Source organism: Magallana gigas, chromosome 5 (assembly GCF_963853765.1).
Source record: "Magallana gigas chromosome 5, xbMagGiga1.1, whole genome shotgun sequence".
Classification (NCBI taxonomy): domain Eukaryota; kingdom Metazoa; phylum Mollusca; class Bivalvia; order Ostreida; family Ostreidae; genus Magallana; species Magallana gigas.
In genome coordinates, this window is record NC_088857.1 from 7,214,846 (window position 1) to 7,238,572 (window position 23,727).

Consider the following 23,727-nt stretch of genomic DNA (forward strand, 5'->3'; position numbering starts at 1 on the left):
ACTTTATTTATTTAGAATCTTAGGGCCAACTTCCCTGTTTACTGTTTTCTATTTCATTTAAAAACAGAACCCCGAACCCGATCTTGTTTTATGAACGGCATGGCGGTAAACAAGAACTCGATAGAGAGCAGGAGAGAGTCGTTAATACTCGAACTATACAAAGTAGAGGCTGTTAAATTTGGGAATTTTAAGCTGAAAAGTGGCATTGACTCTCCAGTCTATTTTGATTTGCGTGTCATCGTATCATATCCAAACCTTTTAGTAAGTGAGATCGTCATAATCACACATAAAATTAATCCGAGATTCCTCTGACTATAATCCCCGCTTTTATATTATGACGTGCAATTCTCCCGCATATGTCATAATCTAGAAGCGGGTTTATAGTCAAAGAAACCTCGGATTAACATAATATCTGCAAGCGAGATATAACATTGAGATATAACATAATTGAAAATAGCTGAAATATAATCTGATGTTAAATATAAAATTATGAAAGAAAATCCATAGGTGTTCTAAGTTGAGCTAGGTATCGAATAACAAAAGTTTCAAAATTTTATGCATTTGTGTATTTACAAAGTTCATTTTCTAAAACCAAGCAAGAAAATTATAATCTTTACTGAATTTAGTTGATTACATTCTTTGATCATAGAATGAAGTTGCAGAAATGACGTGGGAGGTAGCACAGTCTGCTGGTTGTCTGTATGATTCTGTATGTGGAGTCCCCTACACAGCACTGCCAATAGCCACAGTAAGTGCACCATCACAAAAGCAAAGCTCAAATTTGTTTTATGTGTTGTAACAGGGTAGGATGCATGATGATTAGACCAGAATTTAAACACAAGCCTCCTGAATCTCTGGTCAGATGCTCTACCAACTGAGCTATTTGGCAACCAAGAGCATACTGCTTCAACTGTCATAGTAATCCTAATCAGATGGAGAGCCCAAGAGCCCTGCTAGGTTATATGGTCTTAATTGTTTTAATCTAATATGCTTGTTCAGCAGAGCTTTTACTGTGGCTCTAACGTTCAATATTTCACCACTTTTCATATACATGTACAAAGTAATTCTTTATAGCTCTCAAATGAAATTATTAATAATACTATTTTACATGAATTCCAAAATTTAATGTTTTAAATGTTAAAAGTAGAGGACAAAATATGACATAATCAATGGGCATGTTTTTGTTTTCAGTGTTTTTCAGTTCACCATAATATACCAATGTTGATTCGTAGAAAAGAGGCAAAGGACTATGGGACAAAGAAAATGGTGGAAGGTCATTACAAGGAGGGAGAGAATTGTCTTATCATTGAGGATGTTGTCACTAGTGGGGGATCTGTTATGGAGACAGTGCAGGTAAGGAAATTGTCAAAACTGGCTTCTCTTAACCAATTAAGAAACAACACAGTATACCGGTATATCAGTAAATGAAACAGAAGCTGTTGTATTTCAGACACTGCAGTCTACATCAGTAAATGAAATGTATGTTATTAATATAATGTAGACACTGCAGCCTATATCAGTAAATTGTGACATGCTGTTGTCTTTCAGACATTGCAATCTATATCAGTAAATGTAACAGATGCTGTTGTATTTTAGACATTGAGTCTATATCAGTTAAATTAATGTAACAGATACTGTTGTATTTCAGACACTGAAGTCTACATCAGTAAATTGTAACATGCTGTTGTATTTCCGACATTGCAATCAATATCAGTTAATGTAACAGATGCTGTTGTATATCAGACATTGCAGTCTATTTCAGTTAATGTAACAGATGCTGTTGTATTTCAGACACTGACGTCGTCTACATCAGTAAATCAGTATTTCAGACATTGCAGTCTACATCAGTAAATGAAATGTATGTTGTTAATATATTGCAGACACTGCAGCCTATGTCAGTAAATTGTAACATGCTGTTGTATTTCAGAAACTGCAGTCTATTTCAGTAAATGTAACAGATGCTGTTGTATTTCAGACATTGCAGTCTACATCAGTAAATGTAGTGTATGTTGTTAATATATTGCAGACACTGCAGCCTATATCAGTAAATGTAACAGATTATGTTGTCTTTCAGACATTGCAGTCTATATCAGTAAATATAACTGATGCTGTTGTATTTCAGACATTGCAGTCTACATCAGTAAATGAAGTGTATGTTGTTAGTATATTGCAGACACTGGAGCCTGTGTTAGTAAATGTAACAGAAGCTGTTGTATTTCAGACATTGCAGTCTATATCAGTAAATGTAACAGATGCTGTTGTATTTCAGACATTGCAGTCTATATCAGTAAATGTAACAGATGCTGTTGTATTGCTGGATCGAGAACAAGGTGGCAAGTCTGCTCTAGAGAACAAAGGAGTTAAACTTCACAGGTAGGTCACATGAAACAGAAGATGATAAACAAAGTTCAGTAATGGAATGATACTAGTACATGTACTTCACAACCTTATGAAAAGCAGACACAAACAACTTTTCTGGCAGAAAAGGAACAGTTACAGTTAACAGGCAGATCTTAAAAGCTACTTTGAACAGCATTCAGAGATAAGGTAAAGGTTAAATTACCAAGTTATGTAGCTCAGAATATAGCCACAGAACAAAACACAAGACTTATTTTTCAAAGGGTACAAGTAACATGAAAAGTAGGCAAAATACTCTTGCAAATTATGAAAAAGACTGTCCTGGTATTCCAGTATATGCACTAGTATCAGATTTATATATCAATAAAACAAAACAAAACATTTCAACCAAATGAAATAATTCTTAAAATGATTGATTGTAAATTATACTTGTAGTTTTCTAAATTTTCAGTGTTTGTTCACTTTCTATGGTGCTAGAGGTGTTGGAATCCAATGGAAAGTTGGATAAAAGCATTATTGAGAGGACGAAGAAATTCATTCAGGAAAACAGATTTGATGGGAAAGTTTCGAATCAAAATGTTGATGATTCTAAGAAGAAATCCAAACCAACAGTATGATACCTTTTTATAAGTATTTTTAATCTTGTTTGTCTTTTGCTAGTAAATGTATTAACTTACTCATTAGACATACGTTAGCTGGTAGTAATAATATTATAACAGCTTTGGTAAACAAAAGAAATGAAAACAATTTTGATATTTGAATAGATTTTTAACCTAGCTCAAATATAGTAGGCCTTGAAATGCAAAAAGATTAACAATTTACATAGATTTTAACATCTTCACTAGCCAGGGGATTTTGGTTTATTCCGCTCCCCATAAATCCTTGTCAGATCTTATAATGAAAACTAGTTAAGAAGCTGTGTTTTATAATTTACTTCAATTTCTTGTGTCCATGATGATACCTGGTTTTATGGCATTAAAGCTTTCAAATGTCAGCAACTTTTCACTCTCTGTACAGGCAAACCTACAAACACTATAAATAAAACATTCCTTGGTTTCTCTAGGTTATATCTTGATTCCTATAATGCTGCAAATTCCTTATTTTATGCCAGTATTTATTCTGTGATTCAACTGTTTTGCATCAAATTGCAAGTATATAATATCCTGGATGCCAAATTTTTATCATACATGTAGTTTCATTTAGTTTACATCAGTTCAAAAAATAATAGCGAACTTTTAAAATCCACGAAATGTGCTTCCTGCGATTTTTATTTGGATATTAATTCGTCCTGTTTGATTAGGAAACTACAGTAGCATTGTAAGTTCTATTCCAATATTATGTCGTAACGTGAATATAAACTGTTGTTTCATTCAATTAAAATGTAAATTTGCAAGGAGCACAGCTCAAGTTGTTTGCTAGATAGCACCAGTGCATCACCAAGTTTTTGTATTGAGATCTGCCAAGGGTTTATGGGTAGCGAAGTTGACCAAAAACCCTTGGCTAGTGATGATGAGATTTTAAATGGCAAATCAGATTTAATATACATGTACTTCTCTGATCTTTTCCTTGTCATTACACTGTATATATACTTACCATATACACTGGCTGGGGTCACTGGTGTTGATTTCTGCCCTACTTCTGCCAGGTTTTCAGTCACACAGAGAAGATGAAGATGTGTAAGAATGCGGTACTTTCTTCTCTGTATGGAATCATGGACAAAAAGAAAACCAACTTAGCAATCTCTGTAGACCTCACTACCTCACAAGAAATACTCAAGGTAATAAACATTAACTTCTAAATTAATTTATAATCAGAATGATATATGCATGTATTGACAATGTTGACACTTTTTTCCTGGTATTACACGTACTACCGGTATTTTCCTGTTATTTCATGTACCATACTTCAGTTTTGAAACTTCCTGATTGCAGAATGGAAACTGAAATACCAAAAAAAATTGAAACAAGATTTTATCATTTACCATGTGATAATATGATCTAACCTCAAGACAAGTTCAACCAATATTAGAACATATTTAGAGATTTAAATTTAAGCTGTGATAATCTGATAGATAATAAGTACTGTAATTCTATTGTTCTTTTAGCTACTAGATGCAGTTGGGCCTTACATATGTATAGCCAAGACCCATGTTGACATCATCTCAGACTTCTCCCAGAGCTTCATCAAACAACTGACAGAACTAGCCAGAAAACACAGCTTCCTTTTGTTTGAAGACAGGTTGTTCTTTGTCTAGTTAGAACAAAATTGGTGAAATTTATGCTCACTTGTTATTTATTCATGAGTAATTTTTTTTTGTATTGCTGAATGGTTGTAATACAGACAGTGAAAGATATTTATGTATTATAATAAAGATAATTTGTTTATGCAGTATGTACTAAGTATTTGAAATTGATTATGGTATTTTGTAGAAAATTTGGAGACATTGGGAACACAGTCAAACATCAGTATGAAGGAGGGCTGTATCAGATTTGTTCCTGGGCAGACATTGTCAACTGTCACCCTGTCCCTGGGGATGGTGTGATACAGGGTCTCAAGGGGGTAAGGAAGGGCCAATTTTCATGTATTGTGTAAGGGTGTGCAGTGACGTTGAATGATGTTTTGTCAAGTGTAAAGGCCATATCAAACCATGCAAAAAAAAATTTTCAGACCACTTACATGTACATGTATACTCTCAACTTAACCCTATTTGGCTCATACTTCACATAAACAGAGATTTTGGGTTAATAGTGTGCATTGACCTTAAACCAAGTCAATATGAAGGTCAAAGCAGATTTCTTTGTATTAAGTTTTACACCATAGATTATTTCCAATTTGCCTAATCTTGCTCAGATTGAACAAAAATGCCTGCATGTAAGGGGTAATGAGATTGAATTAAAAGTTCTATGCCAGCTGGAAAATTTATAAGTTATAAGTCAAGGTCAAAGCAAACAAAATTCACTGAATTGCTTTTCATCCTATAGTCCATTATTTAAGTGGGGCCCTTTCAGATGATCACCATCTGAATGATGTCTGGTTTGTTTAAATTTCATTACTGAATATTCCAAGACACAGTAAGATTGTTTTCTCTGTCTTTCAGCCTGGCCTCATTTCCAACAGAGGGTGTTTAATTGTAGCAGAAATGAGCTCAAGTGGAAGTCTGGCTAAAGACGAGTACACAAAAGGTAAGCAAAATGACAAGGTTTTTTTACAGAGTCCAAAGATACCGTATTAAAGAGAGAGTCATATAGTATTAGATTTTTAATATCACTTGTTTTAGCTGCTGTCAGCATGGCAGAGAGAAACAAGGACTTTGTTATTGGATTCATCTGTCAGTCCAAGCTTACAAACGACCCTGATCTTATCCACATGATGCCAGGTTTGTACACAGCTAGGCCCTCGAGAGATGCAGTTAACGAGGTCGGGTCTAATTTGTTCTGCCCTAGATTTTTGAATGAAATTTTCTACATGAATTCCTACTAATATAATTATTATTTTAAGATAGAAAAAATAAGACATTTACCACACCGTTTGTTTAAGGGGTCATCTCAAAGTTTGTTAATTTTAACATAGGGCCCTATGGGATTTTGCTTGAAAAGTATCAATTTTGCACATTTTTCACATTTTTTCAAAACTTCTGCCCTAGGGATTTCTTTTTCTGTTCTACATATTAAAGTTATTGCTAAAAGGCATCAAATGGTCAAATAAAAAAAAACCTTTTACCTCCTGGTTTGTTCCAGGGGTCTTATCAAACTTGTTTTTTGTATGCCCAATTTCCCAGATTTGTCAGATAATGGCTATTTTTTATTCGATAAAGGCGGAAATGGTGATCCTTATAGTATTATTAAAACATTCAGACATATTTAAGCAATAAATAAATATATAACATCAAATATTAAGGGTCTTTAATATAAAATACATGGTTACTGTGTTGAAATATATGAATTATAAGCTATATTTAGACAGGTTAAGAAAACGTGACAGAGGGCTAGGCTTGCTGAACCCCCCTTCACCTTTTTGAACCGAGCCCAAATATAGCTTATACTTAGAGACATTTATGTTTATTCCACAATATAATATCAATTTTACGCATCAAATAAGCTATTTTCAAAAAATTTCGCTGAATATCTGCAGTTGAAACTATCACGCCATGGCGTCAACCAAGCAAAAAGATGACGTCACAATACAAATGAAACGCTGCGCGGAAGTATGCGTACTCAATCTGTACTTGGCTTCGTTAAAGTGTGCAGATTTCATGTAGTCAAAATACAGTGTTATGATGGAGAATACATATATATTATTTACATGTACACTAAAACTTGTTGAGTCCAGATGCTGTGCATTCTGGCATGTTGTCTAATCTGGCTAAATGATTCAGATCCTTGACATTTTCTTATCATTTAACAAATGTTGTGAAATTTGGATCTTGCCTATTCTGTTAACTGATCGCGGCACATTAGAACAGACTTCTTATATAAGTGAGAGCTATCTGCTGTAATCCAGCGAAGATTTAGAGGCTTTATGTGTGGTCATTTCTGCTCAATTGTCTGCATTTTTATACCCCCCGCAATAAAGTTTGGGGGGTATATAGGAATCAACTTGTCCGTCTGTCTGTCCATCCGTCTGTCTGTGCAATCGTGTCCGGTCCATATCTTTCTTATGAAGAAAACATTGGAAGTTCTTACTTCACACAAAAATTGCTTATGACCTAAGGGTGTGTCAAGACCTTGACCCAAGGTCATTCGGGCAAGGTCAAGGTCACTGGCAGAAAAAATGCAAAATTTGTGTCCGGTCCATATCTTTCTTATGGAGAAACATTGGAAGTTCTTAGTTCACTTAAAGATAGCTTATGACCTAAGGGTGTGTCATGACCTTGACCCAAGGTCATTCGAACAAGGTCAAGGTCACTGGCAGAAAAAATGCAAAATTCTTGTCTGGTCCATATCTTTCTTATGGAGAAACATTGGAAGTTCTTACTTCACACAAAGATTGCTTATGACCTTTGGGTGTGTCATGACCTTGACCCAAGGTCATTCAGGCAAGGTCAAGGTCAATGGCAGAAAAAGTGCAAAATTCGTTTCCGGTCCATATCTTCCTTATTGAGAAGCATTGAATGTTCTTACTTCACACAAATATTGCTTATGACCAAAGGGTGTGTCATGACCTTGACCCAAGGTCAATTGAGGAAGTTCAAGGTCATTATTTCAAAAATGCTAAAGTTTGTCTGTGTCATGTCTTGTATTAATGGAAATTTTAGAAGCTAAAATTTGACACAAAGCTTGCTTGTCTCAGGCCACATAAAATTATTTTTAGATTCTCATCCCCGTCTCTCTGAAAATGGCCTGCCCCGATGAAGTTTTTTGGGGGAAAAATGTGTGGAAAAAAAATTTCGGAAAAAATCGGGCTCAGTATACCAATAATTCAAAATGTTTAAATATTAAATGGCTGCTTGACATGTGGATTTCCTTTGATTCGAGTCATGGTTGTTAACGGAAGGATGCAAATGTCCTCATGCATTAACAACTAACTTAAAAATAAAAGGAATTAAAAGATAGAAATTGGTTTGTTTACTCCTATTAGCATTAACAGTTTTAAAAAATAGAGCAGTTGTTATTTACAGAAAATGGACAGTGAAATAGATTCATCCAATATTTTCTATAATAACAAAAATACACGCGTTCTGATTTTTTTCTTAGCAGGGGTGTCAATTGTGAGCTTGCTCACAGTACCTCTAGTTTAAATTTAAACAACGGATAACTGTAAAATGTATTTGAATATTTATGTAACATTTTCATTGAAGGTGTGCAGATGAATGCAGGAGGAGACAATCTGGGGCAACAATATACCTCTCCGGAAAAGGCTATCCAATCTCATGGTGCCGACATCATCATAGTAGGACGAGGCATCACCAAGGCTATGGATCCTGTCGCTACAGCTCAGCAATATCAGATAGCGGGATACAAGGCTTACCAAGAACTCTTATAGCTATTACAGCAATATTTATCATCTGTTATCATTAATCAGACTTGACTTGATTATTTTGGTGCTTAGTGCTGTGTTCAAATGGTATTGTCTTGTTTATAGTTCATTTATTAACAAAACACCATTATACATTGGATAGATAATTCCATATATCGGGTTTGTGTTCCAAGGTTTTTTGTTATTATGTACAGTAGTTAAGTATCATAAAATGAGCAGCTTTATCATTGCAGCCAATTCCATATGTACATGTATTAGCAAATGAAACTGGTCTTGATAGCAACATTTTCATGGTAATTGATTTTTTGTTCATTTTTCAAGAAGCCTAAGAAGCTTGAAATAAGTTGTGGATAAAAGGTCCGAGTCAAAAGTAATATATTTTCTGATCGATCCCATTTGACTTTTAATGATACCTCAGAAACAATTGTCAATCTACTATGTATATTTGCATTACTCAGAGTCCAATAATTATAATATACATCTAAACTAAGCAGCATTTCAGTACAAATCATAATCTGTGTACTTGATCTTTTCATGATCTTTTTCAATCAAATAATGATTTCATACCAACTGGAAAATGTTAGATTAACTTAACATGTACATGTATACACTCGGTACTATGAACATCAAAGTATATGTATTCAGAAATTCTGAGGTTTTTTAAAAGAAGCGACATAAATGTAATTTTACATATTTATTAAAGTACATGTTTTATAAAGTACGATCATCAGACCATTGCTCATGGTTGATTGAACAAATGAAAATAAAATGTGTTCAAAAAGAACTGTTTCATATTCATGCCCCCCAAAATTATAATTTCTTTACAATTGTACATGCCTCCCCTTTATATTTCCTGACAACCTGAGTGTCTGCAATGGAAGCCTACAGTGATCAGCATACATGTGTGTTTGACATGAGGAATCCGAATAAGTTCAATGAGGCTTTTAAAGCAAGTCGGAATATCAATGTCAAATGATCAGTGTCTATATCTGCTGCCTGTCGGAAATCATTCATAATCCAAATGAAAAGTAATCTTCCTCAATACTGGAAACTTCTCTTGGTCTTTATATCTTCCAGTAGTTGTTGTAATTCTTCATCTTCAAATCTTCCCTCTAGACTGTAAAATGTCAAAAAAGTACAATGTATTCAATTTATTATTGACTCAGGGAAATTGTGAGTTATGATATACAGATATTGACCCACTTGAACAAAACCATGGACTTTTAGTGTTAATCATCTATTCCATGTAGTCCTGTATGTTACACTGTTGACCATTCAGTCACGGCAGTAGTAGATAAAGAATTCAACAACATCTATTCAACTCTCATGAGTGAACTAATAGTTACATCAAGCCACTAAACATTGTACACTTTAAATATAGACTATTAAAGTACATGATACATTTTGAAACTATTTCATTTACAATGTATGTTTATTTATTTAATCTCTTTATTTCTATTAATACAATGTTTTGATAAATTATATATGCAATCCTCTTACCGTAAGAATACAAATGAGGTTTTGATATTATGTTGCCCCTAAATGTGCGCATTTGAGTACTGGTGTAATATGTCATTCCTACACGTATATACGTTTATATCCATGCATGACAATGTTTTAACACCATATGATACCAGCCTCTGAGACAAAATGATATTGTTACCCTCCAAAACAGGCACTATTTATTTAATTATACTGATTGTCTTAATTTTAAATAAAACATTGAAATTCATGCTTTTATATAGGAATGACGTGAATTCTATGGCGAACTGTACACGCATAATTTATGCACGTGACAATTCGTTGTGTTACCCATTGCCAAGTGTGTTACTAACGCTGAGGGTAATAGAATGGATTATCAACTGCATCTAAACCAATCAGATTTCAATATTTAACATGAAAGTATAATAAAACTATTACCCTCAGCGTTAGCAACACATTTAGCAACGGCTGTTTTGGAGGGTAACAGTTCAAATTGACACCCCAAGGTAACCATTGTCAACCGACGCGAAGCGGAGGTTGACAACGGTTATACGAGGGTGTCAATTTCAACTGTTATCCTCCCAAACAGGCACTATTTATTTGATTATACTGAATGTCTTAATTTTAGAGAATTTTTTTACTGCTTTTTTGTAGAAATAACTTGAATTCTAAGGCGAACCGTACATGCATAATTTACGCGCATGTAACAATTCGATGTGTTACCCGTTGCTAAGTGTGTTGCTAACCATGAGGGTAATAGAACGGATTATGAACTGCATCTAAACCAATCAGATTTCAGTATTTAACATCAAAGTACATTAAAACGAATTGTTACATGCGCGTAAATTATGCGTGTACGGTTCGCGGTAGAATTCATTTCTATATAAAAGCAGTATATTTTCTTTAAAAATAAGACATTCAGTATAATAAAATAAATAGTGCGTGTTTTGGAGGGTTACCCTCCCAAACAGGCACTATTTATATAGTGTTACCCTTTGCCAAGTGTGTTGCTAATGCTGAGGGTAATAGAACGGAATATCAACTGTGTCTAAACCAATCAGATTTCAGTATTTAACATGAAAGTATTGTAATTTAATATACTGTACAAACTTGCAGAAAGGCATCTTATAATGCTTTGCTGATGCATCATTGGTAATGTTTATCGACTGAATTTTTATCATACCTTGGAATAAGTGACTTGGCCTCTTCTGCATTATCTGGACACAAATTAGCAAGTGCTGCTAACTCAAACTTATGCAGCTTCTTCTGCATCAATACACTGCAAAGTACATACAATGTGATAGATAAAATAACCTTCATTTTAATGACTGAGTCAGATTTATTTTTAATTTCACATTTTGAATTTAAGAATTAGAATCTTAAGAGAATCCATAACAAGTCTAAGGTGAAGGATTGTCCTCAAAGGAATACAAAGGAAGAAGTCAAGTTTGTAGTGTTTGTACCTGCGTATGGCAGAAATGGTTTCCCTGTTCTTGAATTTGGAGAAACGACTGGTGTAGTTCAGAGTTTTCATGAAAACTTCAGACAATTCCTGCTCTTCCTCAGCGCTCTCGTTCTGTGTTTTTCTAAAGTTACATTCGCAAAATTAACATTGCAAACTCTTAAATTGCTTTTATAACTATATATTAGATAAATGCTCAGAATTTCTAAACATTTCTTTTTCGCAATTGTCAATAGCAAAGTGATAAATAATAATAGAATGAATACGAGTTTAGCCTGTTTTAACATATATTCTGCTCATTGACAAAATCCCTGGCATTTTTACATATCGGACTACATGTACTGGAAAATTACCTGTGTTCTAGTAGCATCTGAACTTCAGATATCAAAAGTGTCTCCGCATTTTCAAATTCTAGATTGGATTAAAATAAAATCAGATATTAAATACAGATCGATTGCTGAAGAATAACTTGTCCTCACATGCATATTTTTTTCTAAAAATATGATTCTGTCTAGATTTAATACACTCATCTACACTACCGAAGGGTTTAAGATCGGCTCCTTTATAAACCCTTGTAGCTAGATCTTGGGGTTTTTGAATATTATTGAATGAACATTGTTTGAATCCAGAGGTATATATATCAATATAGAAAAATTTAAGAAAATGTGTGGAATTAATCATCTCACTTTCCCCACCTCTCTCTCTCTCTCTCTCTCTCTCTCTCTCTCTCTCTCTCTCTCTCTCTCAAAAGTTCTGTTTATTCTATGATCTTTTTGTAAGCACGTAATTTTTTTTATGATATATACAGCTGTGTTGGAATTACAATAAAAATGTTTATTAATAAAAATAACAACTTTCGGAATAAGAATGATATTTTATAGAGTATGATCAATTTGTAAGCATGTCAATTTTTTTTATGATAAAGATGTGCTGAAAAGGTACAATAAAATTTTTTTAAAATCACATCTTTTTGAATTAGAATGATATTTTATCAAGTATGATCTTTCAGCAAAAAAAAAAAACAAAACATCAACTTATCGAATACAAAAAATGTCTTAATGAATAAAAATCGTATGTTAATGGCTATGAATATTTAGCAAAATATAAACAAGAGGCCCAATGGGCCACATCGCTCACCTGCGCAAAACTGGCTTTATATGGGCGTTCAAAGTATATTGTGCCATGTGACCCCTTGGTAGATTAACCAAAAACGAATATCCAAATTTTACACTTATTTTTGCATATACTTAATTTTTGACATATTTACCTTTATGGAATACCATTTTTACCAAAAATAAGATCATATGCAATATAAATAACTAAATTTTCAGTTGGTGTTCACGGTTAACTTCCAGTTCCCTTTATTTTAGTCCCCCCCCCCCCCCAATCACTTTATAAAACGATTAAAATACATGAGAGCATAAAGGTACATTTTCTCCCTCCACTACTTCCAAGTTATTGTATTTAATTTTTAAAAAATCCTATATGTGAAAGAAGAAAAGTGTACCTCAATGTACCAGAATCATTTTGTATGATGTTTCATATCCTTACTCACTTGATTGAAGAATAAACTTAACTGAAAAATGTTGTCACATATGTTAAAGAGCTATTTTATAATAATTCAAATTAATGTATTGGCAGGCATGTCGTTACATTGTACCAAGGCCCACCCATTATTTTCATCTTTATTAAAAAACAACAAATGTCTACAAACAAAGCTGATTTTCTGTTGCAATAATTTTTTAAGAACACCGATAATGCTTTACCCAAATAATAATAATGTGTCAGGAGACTCAGGACTATGGAAACTGTTTAAAAGGCGTCATTTTCATTTACTTGTGTTCGAAAAATTATCAAAAATTTATGTGGATTTTATGCAATTCATCGTTGAAGAAGGAGCACCAGAAAGTAGTTACAGCATATCATCTTTCCGTTTAGATTGAAATTGCTGAGCATCTTAATAAAACATGTTGCATTTATCAACCATTACGTAGAGATCGTACCGAATTACATGCATTAACATAATGAAGTATTCTATAATATGTTGTTAGTGCATCAGATTTTGCGCAGGTACTTGTAAACAATCAGCTGTCTGATTTACCAGTTTACACGTAAAATAAAGACGATGGTTCCTCTCAAGTTAAAAAAATGCTAAACGAAAATCAAAAGATGCTAAAACTACTGTCACAAATGAAAATGTCAACGCACTGAAATATTTAACCTCAATCTATTTCACATAAATGGCACAAATATATTTTGGATGTTTCAAATATTCTCTTCGCACATAAACTGTTGCACAACAACCAAATTAAATTCATCTCCGTTCAACTTCAAGATGGCTGCTTCTAACATAGACTGGTTCTCTAAACTGGTTTTCGATATATGAAATATCGAGCCCGAGGTTAAACTGATTCTCTCTGTCTTATAATTTTAATGTAGATTACTCAAATTTGAAACAGAGTTAGCCCTTAATTTTTGCAATTTATATTTTCCTTCCAATAAGGATGATTTATGCTAAATTACGTTGAAATTTGAATCAGTAGTTCTTGAGAAGAAGATTTTTTTAAAATGCACCCCCTTTTTCTACAGTTTCGATGTTTTCTCCGCTTTGAATAAAGATCGGTCTTTCAGTTTTGCAATTTATATTTACCTTTCAATAAGGATGCTTTGTGCCAAATTTGGTTGAAATTGGCCAAGCGCTTTTAGAGAAGAAGTTCAAAATGTGAAAAGTTTACAGACGGACGACGGACAAAATGTGATCAGAATAGCTCACTTGAGCTTTCAGCTCAGGTGAGCTAAAAAAAACTTCACTGATCAAAGTGATGGACGTTTTACATTCCATATTTAAAATACCTATTAAGTGCCAAATGAAATTATATTGAAACAAAACTAAATGGATTTATTCATGAGTTTGTGTTTCCCACTTGGTGTGAACGTTTATTTATCTTCCGCAAAAGAAGGGGTAGGGGGTTGTACTTTATTATTCTAGAACTAAAAATTAAGTAGTGATCTGAAAATTTTTATTTTAAAGTTTGCTGTAAAATTTATTATAACTGTAATAATAATTGTTTAATTTGCTTGTGACAAATTTTTACGTGAAAAACTGCTGCATAAAATTCTGAAAAGATTTCTCAGAATAATTACATGTGATGCATTAGAACTAATGAACCTTCAGACAGTGGGCCTTCGGACCTTTCAACCTTCGGAATAGAGGGCCTTTGGATTAATGGGCCTTTGGGCTAATGAACCTTTGGGCTAATGGGCCGCTAATGAACCTTTGGGCTAATGGGCCTTTGGACTAACAAACTTTTGGACTGATGAGCCTTCAGACCTTTGGGCTAATGGGCCTTTGGACTAACAAACTTTTGGACTGATGAACCTTTGGACTAATGGGCTTTCGAACTACTTTTTACTAGTGGACTGTGACCGTTCCCAGGACTGAGGTCGTCCATCAGAATTTTTTTAGACTGGGAACTACCGACCTGCAGCTAGGTTTTGCAAGATTTTTTTATAACAAACGTACAGTATGCAAGATTGATTCATAGGGTGTCTGCATGAATCTATTTCTTTAAACTATTAAGGAATCAATCTTGAACCAGTTTCTGACAATAAATGTTTCATAGGGTGTCTGCAGGGATCTATTTCTTTTAACTATTAAAGTATTAATCTCACACAGGTTTTTGACGATAAGCTGTTGCTGAAGTTTTGGCAAATGTGCTATAACGTGTTAACTGGTTAACATTTGGGTCCCACACCCCCAAATTGGCTGGTGTATATGAATCAATGGTTGATTTATCAGTAGAGACTTACACTGTTATAAATGTTATTACCGAGCGCAGCTAGAGGCGGGCAAAGCCCGCCTCGCGAAGCGAGGATTAATGGTAACACGTATATATAAGAAAATCAGTGAAAAATGAGAGTTGAATCAGGGGTACTAAGGCAAAAAAAATTTCTGTCAGCCCTGGGCGCCGCCTTATAAGCAACCATTTTGTTTTTAAAAAGTTAGGTTGATCATTGATTGACTGGCACTTATCGATGTTTATTGCCCTTAAACTCAATTAAAATGTTCCAGTCCTATAAACAAAGGTAAGTTGAATTTAAAGAAATAAAAGAGGAAAACTAGATAAGTTTCAATAGTGCTTCAATCAAGAAACACGACTAGTTCTACATATGTCCAGAGACATAAATAACAGAGATTGGCAGCTGATCCAAATCTTGCGAAATCAAGCCATCCCTATTGTAAAGTGTTCCTAGGTAAAATCAGTATACCTTTCTAATAAACAATTATATCATAAAGATATCATCAAAATATAAACAACTAAAACCTATAACCAAAACATTCAAAATATGATATCTTAATGATTTTTGTCATATAAACAATATTTAAAGAGGAGTTTAAGGAGGCAGTTGACTACCTGTCATCCGAGATTTTGCCGATGTTTTATAGCTGGCCAATATATTTTCCATATTTTAATCTAATTTTCAATTTTTTGTTTCAAAAATGTCTGAAATCTTTGCATACTTTTCATTAAAAGAATATACTTTTGGTTTAAGATCATTATCTAAGTTCACTAAAATGTAGTTCTCAAAGTAAGTTTGGTCCCGTACCATTTTTCAACAACAAAACACGCTAGTGGCGAAGTTGCCAATTTCTGTTTTTTATGTCTCTGGTATGTCTTATGAAATGGAAAATAAAAACATCAACATCAAGGAAATGATCTTTCAGATACTGAACAAAGTATTCAATTTTATTACCGCGGCTTTTATATGAATTAAATTGATAAACAATGAAAGAAGAAATTAAAAAAAGTTTAGAGTAACGTAATCCGAGATTCCTCTGACTCTAACCCCCGCTTTTATATTGTGACTTGCGGGGGAGAGTCTCTCCCCCGCAAGTCACAATATAAAAGCGGGGGTTAGAGTCAGAGGAATCTCGGATTATTTATTTATTAATTTTTTTATAGGAGTAACGTTACTCTCTTCGGCTATTTCCGACGACAAAATGTGTACGTTTTACGTCTGAAACATGACGTCATAATGTAGACTGGGCACCCGACGTTTAGTTAAACTTTGGCTAATGATTTGAGTAGACAACCAGGCAGATCAAACTGCACTGTGTTAAATCTGCGCTCGGTCCAACGGTCATACCGTTTACATATATAGTTATGTGTTAGATTATGATCCATCAAACGTCTAATAAAATGTTTTTACCCTTGGGAAACTGTAGTTCCGCCGCATCTTCTTCTGGTGCTTCACTAACGTTTTGTTGTTGTGCAGATGTTCCCGACGCCATCATTGCGGTATAAGGATAATTCGTATCACTGATAGGTCGTATCCCGGATAAAGAGTTCTCTCTTGGAGAACGTATCGTATCTAGAGAATCCAAAAGTAAACCTACAGTGGTTTATCGATTGTCAAACTGTTATGCTCATTTTTTGTGAATTTGGCATGCCATGTACAATAAAGTATGTACTGTGTCATTATATGCTTTTTAAGTCCATTTGGGTAAATTGGCTAACCTGGTTTTGGAGGCCTTCCGAAAGGCAAGCTCGGGTGCGTCGATTTACCCAAATGGAACGTAAAATGACCCAAATGGACCCAAATGAATCCAAAGGGAAATCAAAATGGAAACAAATGGACCCAAATGGAAACTCAAATGGAAATTGAATGGTATAATTGAAGATATTGTTTAATGAAGAATCAAAATTTTTATATGAATTCTAAAACGACAATTTTCTTGTGTTGTTAATGTATTTTATTGATATATGAATTTATATATAACACTGTTAATATAAGTGTTGATATATAATGATTTTGAGATACCTTTTTAATTATAACAATATAATTCAAATATTTATTTTCGATATTGGAAGATAAAGTACCATAGTTGTCTTCTAAATATAGATGTATATATATAAGTTAGTCAGATGGCAAATTCTTGTTATGCATGTTAAATAATCTAAATGCTGTAAATAAAGTGCTGTTCGGTTGTTTCTTCTAATAGGGCATTTAATAAAATAGTGGCTCAAACCAATCATGTAGTGCATGTTTTGATATGATGTTTATTGTTCGCTTATACATGTACAGTAGGTGGTTCATTTTCCATGCATCAAATTTTGAATTACTTTTTTGATTTTTGATCGGTGTTTGGGCTGAAATTTTTTTTAAGGTCATATGAAATTCTAAGTTACTATTAATTATTTGAAAAAACATATTTTTTTTAAACAAAAAAATCTTTTTTTGCTCGGAAAATATCATTTTTATGTTTAATTTTTCAATTTATTCTTTTGGCTTTAAACATTTTTATTTCAAAATAATGGCTCTTATTGGGATGGCCTCAACGTGGCAAGAGCTGGGCAACGTTATACTACTTAGAACGGCGAACAATCCGATAAATAGATTCGAAAAAAAAGATATTTAAATCTTAAAACTAATTGATAAGGATACATTATCAAATTCTTTTTCCATTTGGTCATAAATTGTTGTTTTATTTGAAATTTTTCAATTATAAAAACCCATTATATTTAAAATAATGATTGGAATTATTAAATAAAATCTTCAATTATGCCATTTAATTTCCATTTGAGTTTCCATTTGTTTCCATTTGGGCTCCATTTGGGTTCATATTGGTCCATTTGGGTCATTTTACGTTCCATTTGGGTCCATTTGGGTAAATCGACGCATCGGGCAAGCTCTTCGGAAGGCTTCTGATACCAGACTATCCCTTCGTCGTATAGCATTCGCAACTTCTCGGATTCTTACCAGTTACAGTTAACTAGGCGAACCAGTCAAAATGTAACAAAGAGCAGACCACAAGTTTAATGTATATACACATGAACATAGCCAGTTCAAACTAGATTTGTTCAGTTACATTTTTCACTGGAATTTTCGGAAGGTGGGTAAGGACTTAGGACATAGTTTCATTAAAGCACAAGTTGTGGAGTGTGTAACAGTTACGTTAATGATAACACAGTCGTTTGCACGTATATTTGTTGATAAAATTAAATTAATTTAAGGTTTTTTTCAGTTTTTATCTCTTTGTAATTTATCATATGTTTACCATCAAGTTTATATTTGTGAAATGTTGATTGTAGTGGTTGAATACTGCTGATTTTATTCCTTACAATATGTTCATAATTATAGCACTCCTTTTATGATTTTAGAATCTCCTAATTAAGATATGATTATTATGATTTTATGTCTTTTTTAGTGTATTTTTTTGGTTCAGGCATATATGTACATTTTATTTGTATTTCATAATTAATTTAACACGATAAAAATATATGATGTTCACAAGAATTTTTAAAAAATCTATAGATTGGCTAGATGGATACTAAAATTCAGAATTTACAAGAAATAAATGAATTGGTCCAGAGATATGTCTCTGATTGGTCCTATTTTACGTTTTTTTTAAACATGGTAAATGATATGTACTTTTCTGTAGCACAAGTTTGTTTAATTGACTGAAGTAGGCCTATATTGTTAATATATTTCAGTTACATTTTATTTTACAAATATAGACTCATTTATCTTATAAAATTATAAAATGTTAAATTGAATTTATTTGGCAGCAGTTGAGGGGGTAAATTTCATGAATAAATAACTAACAGTAACTTTAATAAGCTTATAATTAAAAAAGAATTTGAAGGACTTTTTTTCAAAACTTGCTTTTTCCTATATTTTATCAGATTATTCACAGTCAAATTTCTCAACAAGGTCTGCTATGTAATATGTGGGTTATCCTTTTGTGATTACGGCTCCGTGCACTTTGGGGCATCGAGGGGATATACAACATTTTTGATAAAATAAATTTTAAATGCTATTTTTCACAAATTTATATGGGTATCTCTTTATGATTCAATCGGATATAAGGTTTTCCTTTAAAACTATATAGACTGTATTTAGAGAAATATCTAATAAAATTACCAGATGCCTCTTTTGTACCCTCTACCTCTGTGATTTTGATGGCTCAGCATTTTGCAAACAAGTTATTTAAACCAGTTTATAACCAATCATTAATGTACACACTTCCCTATGTTATAGTGATAGGTATTCAAATTAGTCCCTTCAGAAGGTATATTTGTCATATACTAATCATATTTGGTAATATAAAAATATAAAGTTACAATATGGACACTCCTTTTTGGAAATGTGCTCTCTTTCTTCGTTTTTTATCCAATCAGATTGCTTTTTCACAAGACACAAGTCTCGCTCATACTCTCGTTCTTTAGGTAACTGTGCAGTGTAATTTGTAGGCTTTGCTTTTTTTAACTGCTGTGTAGGCGTTTGAAATGGTTCAAGCACATGTTATATACTTGAATCACAAAAATTATTTTGTTGGTTTAAAAAGATATTGTTCCAAAAAAATTTATTACATTTCTCACTGTTTTGTATTAAAATTCTTATTAAATGTACCTTATCTTTCTATGATTTTGATGGCTTAACATTTCATTTTGATAACAATATTGATAAATCCCAACCAAGCTTTACTTTATGAATTTGAATAATATACCCACAGTCCGGCATTATTATTCAAATAAGCTGCCTCTTGTGTTATTAATCCTGTGTTTCTTGACCCAGGAAATTGAATTGCATTAAGGTCAAATACAGATAGAAGTCCTTTAAACCATTGTAAGAAGTTCACAGTTCAAAAGTTCAGGGAACTGTATAGTAAATGTGAAAGGTATTTTTAGTGTTGCGAGCTGTTCTTGTTTCTGTTTGAATAAACACAGAGGTGAGTGAACTAATGGAGTGTTTGGCAACTATTTTTTGTCTCTGCCTTGACTGAGGTTTGTCCTCGGAGCTACCCAACAGTTGAAGGAAGGCCATGTCCTGTAGAATGTAACAATCTTGGTAGAAACAAACCACAGGTACTAGCCAGAAAATTCCAGTTTGCTATTTTGTGTATTGGCCTTTATAAAGGTTTATATGTGTGGGTCCAGAAATGAGTTCATTAAACACCTAACTTACTTCCTTTGCCAGGGAATGGTTGTATTCCTGAAAATCAATGCTCTTAAGGCTTTGTGTCTGCAGTGTTTTTCATTTGCACAGAGAGCAATAGCAAGTGCAAAAACAAAATTCTGATCATTCTTCATATTGTCTCAGCTGTGTGTGTGCATTTGATGCTTGACTAGGAGTTACTGGATAATTGTCATTCCCAAATAGAAAATATTATTGATTAGCTGGACATAACTAGGATAAAGGTATTGTAAATAATTTAGATAATCGGTCACTTGATGGTGTTGTTTAAAATTTGTTGATGTATGCACTAACTCTCACAAAGTTGAATACATGTATTCAACTTCAATGGGGAATTAATTTTGACAGTATCATGTGTAGAGTAGTATATATGAATAGATTGTTATATGGTACTCTGCTAGTGAATGTATATGATGCAGGAAGATGTAAGTTTGTCAGAGTTTGTTATTAAATGTGTACTTTCACATGACTCATCCAAATGCACATTGTTACTTAAGTAATGTAAGTTGTACTTTGGAAAATGTTTTAAGAGGGGTTATAAAACGGACATTTTTTTTTCAGAATATTATAGAAATGACAGAACAGATGTCATGATGAAAGTTCAGTGGAGAAAAATGCCAACGTAAAGGTGGAGAACTTTGATAACCAGAAGTATTTGGTGTTGTGTAAACAGATAATAAGTTCCAATACTAGTACCGGTAATACAAATTCAGACATTTTCGACATAAGTGCCAAGATGTCGCCTTACTCAGGTGGCATGAACTCTTACAAAGAAGAGGATGCAAAATTGATTTCAGGGGACTCCTCCAGCAATAAATCCGACAACTCTCTCACAAGAAATGTATCCTTCAACAAGTTCAAGCCAACGGACGTCACCATCTTCATTGATAAAGAGAACGAAGTTCTTCCTACTCTACACAGCAATGTTACTCTCGTATCAGAGGAACCAAACAAGAGGGCACGGCTTCTGTTTATTTTAACCCTCCTGTTTATTATACTGTTGGTATGTATCGTAATAATATCCGCCATCAGACAGTTCTCCTCAACAGAGGACGAACCCATTGACCATGAGCGAGTAGAAGACGTGTTTAGCATCTCTTCGAAAAACCGGACTGTGTTCATTTCTTCGACCACTGAGGTTATACCGATTACGCAGGGCAGTACTATGAATGTAAGGTAGAAGGACCAGCTGTAGGAAAATCATGTAGGCCATAGGAACACGTGTCAGGACATAATATAAAAAATGTGATACTTCACTTAAACACTCTAAGGGTACCAAATATTTCAACTCAAATTCTTTTTCTCATGCTTATATTTATAGTTATTTAGTTTTCTGTGTAGAAAAACCCATGCTTGCCAGTTTCAATGCATAAAGTTGTGTGTTTGAATTTTCTGTACAGCTATAACTTATATATTTTGATTCTGTATATAAAACACACCATTGTCAATATTGATAATGAAGTTGCTTTTCATCTTGTGTTGATGGAGATATTTTCATTCAATCATTCATTGCCATGCGATAACAAGTGTACTGTATGATACAGAGACCGTGTATTGAATGTATTGGGTACATGGATACATGATGTGTTACTACTGGGTAGTTTCAATCTGCTTCTTTGAACGTCCAATAGGATGCATCTTGAACTCTGGCCCCAAAACCATTAACTTAGATTTGGACATACTCATTTAAATTGAAATAAATATTAAAATTTGATGTAAGACTTTCGTGAGTCATAGATTTTATTCTATTTAGAGAAAAAAGCAAACAATCATGCAGAATATTCATTTATTTGATTCTTTTAAAATTGCGGTATATGTATTTAAAAAGTTATATCAATTTAAGATTCCGAGACAAGTCATTTCTGTGGTTAAGGTTTTGGTGCCTGGTGTTAACTTATGAATGTGTACTGAAAGGTCAACAAAGTTTCCCTCCTATGTGAAGGCATACATAACAATGCATATTGCAAGATATATATTATTTTTCTGTTGTAACAGAGTGATAAGATATGGGATTATATGCTAATCCTCTTTTTCAATCAAATCTGTGATTGACTCAATACTGCAATTGATTATACTTGTTGCCATATATGAAAAAGCATAATATACATTGTGTATACTGTAAACACAAATATTTTTGGGTTTCACCCCCAGCATAGAGTGCTTAAAAGCTTTGAAGTATTTTTTTTTTGTTGCATATGAATTTCTAAAGTATTTTTATTTTACTTTTGAAAATCCATATTGATCTGAATGAGAAGTTTTGTTATTGAATGTCACCTGATAGTGCTATTTTATATATACTGTATCTCATGTTGTTTTTTCTGTTGTTCGTTTTGTTTTTGGTTACTTCTGGTTTTATGGGATTTTTATGTTGTTGTGTTAGCTTTTAGTCACTTTATTATCCAGCTTTTAAAAGATATACAACAATCAGGGCACAGTGTGTCCATGTTCTGTCAATGAAAATAAAACGGACTTAACAGGGTTAATTTTGATGTAATAGATCTTAACCAAAAACAAGTTTTGAAGCACACATTGTTAAGAATTATGTTAAAGATATATTTCTTGTTTAAGATTTTCAGGTTTTACTCCTACTAGAAATCTGATTGCTCATTCACAGAAAAATATAAAATTGCAATGCAGAACGAGAACATTGTCACTCTGAGTAAAGTGCTTGTGATTTAGTGGTAGGGTATATGCTGGGGTATTTCTGGTCCCAATATTTACTTAAGGATAAGTATAGAGTCCTTTAATCATGCATGCATGGAATTCCTTCTTGTATAGTTTGAACATTTATTTAATTATTGATTTTTCCAGTACCAAAATCCAATGTGATCTTTTTTTGAATGGAGCTATTTATTTATTACAATATTACTCTTTTTATGCAATATATAAAACTTTACATCTTCATGTTATACAGTATATTATGTGTTATTGAACAAAGATTCAGGGGTGCATTTTAAAAGACCTGATACAATTAAAATAATTTATAGCCCGAGAAAGAACTCTGTATGTTGATTTTATTGGTATTGAATTGAAACAAGTGATGGGTACTGTAGTATTTTATTTAAATGAACACAAGTTCTTTATTTGAAATGATGTCCAGTTAATGATCAATAATTGGTTAGATCTTGTCATACACACAGTACTGTCTATGTCTACACACATTTCTTTGGTCTGGTGGTTTTCAGAACGATATGCCACTCATGATTTTGTTGAAATAAATTACTGCCTTGAAGCCAAAACGATTTATGTAGTTTTTTAGCATAAAGATGATTTGAGGAACAGAATCGATAAATTGTTGCTGAGTGAACAGACTGCTTTTATATTGTTATAATTCCCATGTGAATCAAAACAGGAAATGACAGTTGAAATTGATATGTCTTTAACCACTGCCTTTTAGCATATTAAAGAGGAATAAGACGGATTTTTAATTGGATCAAAAGTATTTCTTATTTATTGTGTACTTCCTATTC

General features: G+C 33.1%; 2 protein-coding genes and 1 long non-coding RNA gene across 4 annotated transcripts; 2 read left to right on the forward strand and 1 right to left on the reverse strand.

Annotated features, from left to right (window-relative positions):
* The first annotated feature begins 59 nt into the window (after nt 1-59).
* On the forward strand, nt 60-8,490 carry LOC105317500 (uridine 5'-monophosphate synthase). Of its 2 annotated transcripts, none has more exons than XM_011414151.4 (11): nt 60-261; nt 650-748; nt 1,192-1,353; nt 2,270-2,373; nt 2,810-2,969; nt 4,004-4,135; nt 4,463-4,596; nt 4,788-4,917; nt 5,456-5,540; nt 5,636-5,734; nt 8,156-8,490. In XM_011414151.4, exons 1-11 carry the CDS (start codon nt 91-93, stop codon nt 8,338-8,340), a joined length of 1,461 nt encoding a protein of 486 aa, XP_011412453.3. In that variant the 5' UTR covers nt 60-90; the 3' UTR covers nt 8,341-8,490. The 2 variants fall into 2 exon arrangements, with proteins under 2 accessions (XP_011412453.3, XP_065942162.1); XM_066086090.1 differs by lacking the exon at nt 60-261 and adding an exon at nt 393-526.
* Nucleotides 8,491-9,015: 525 nt separating this feature from the next.
* On the reverse strand, nt 9,016-16,787 carry LOC105317502 (DNA-directed RNA polymerase II subunit RPB4). Its single transcript, XM_011414153.4, has 5 exons — nt 16,490-16,787; nt 11,632-11,689; nt 11,280-11,402; nt 11,000-11,095; nt 9,016-9,451 (listed from the first exon to the last, which is right to left on the reverse strand). Exons 1-5 carry the CDS (start codon nt 16,572-16,574, stop codon nt 9,373-9,375), a joined length of 441 nt encoding a protein of 146 aa, XP_011412455.1. The 5' UTR covers nt 16,575-16,787; the 3' UTR covers nt 9,016-9,372.
* A 1,183-nt stretch (nt 16,788-17,970) lies between these two features.
* On the forward strand, nt 17,971-23,496 carry LOC136275885 (uncharacterized). Its single transcript, XR_010714391.1, has 2 exons — nt 17,971-18,173; nt 20,819-23,496. It is a non-coding gene; the product is annotated as an uncharacterized lncRNA (long non-coding RNA).
* Nucleotides 23,497-23,727: the final 231 nt, after the last annotated feature.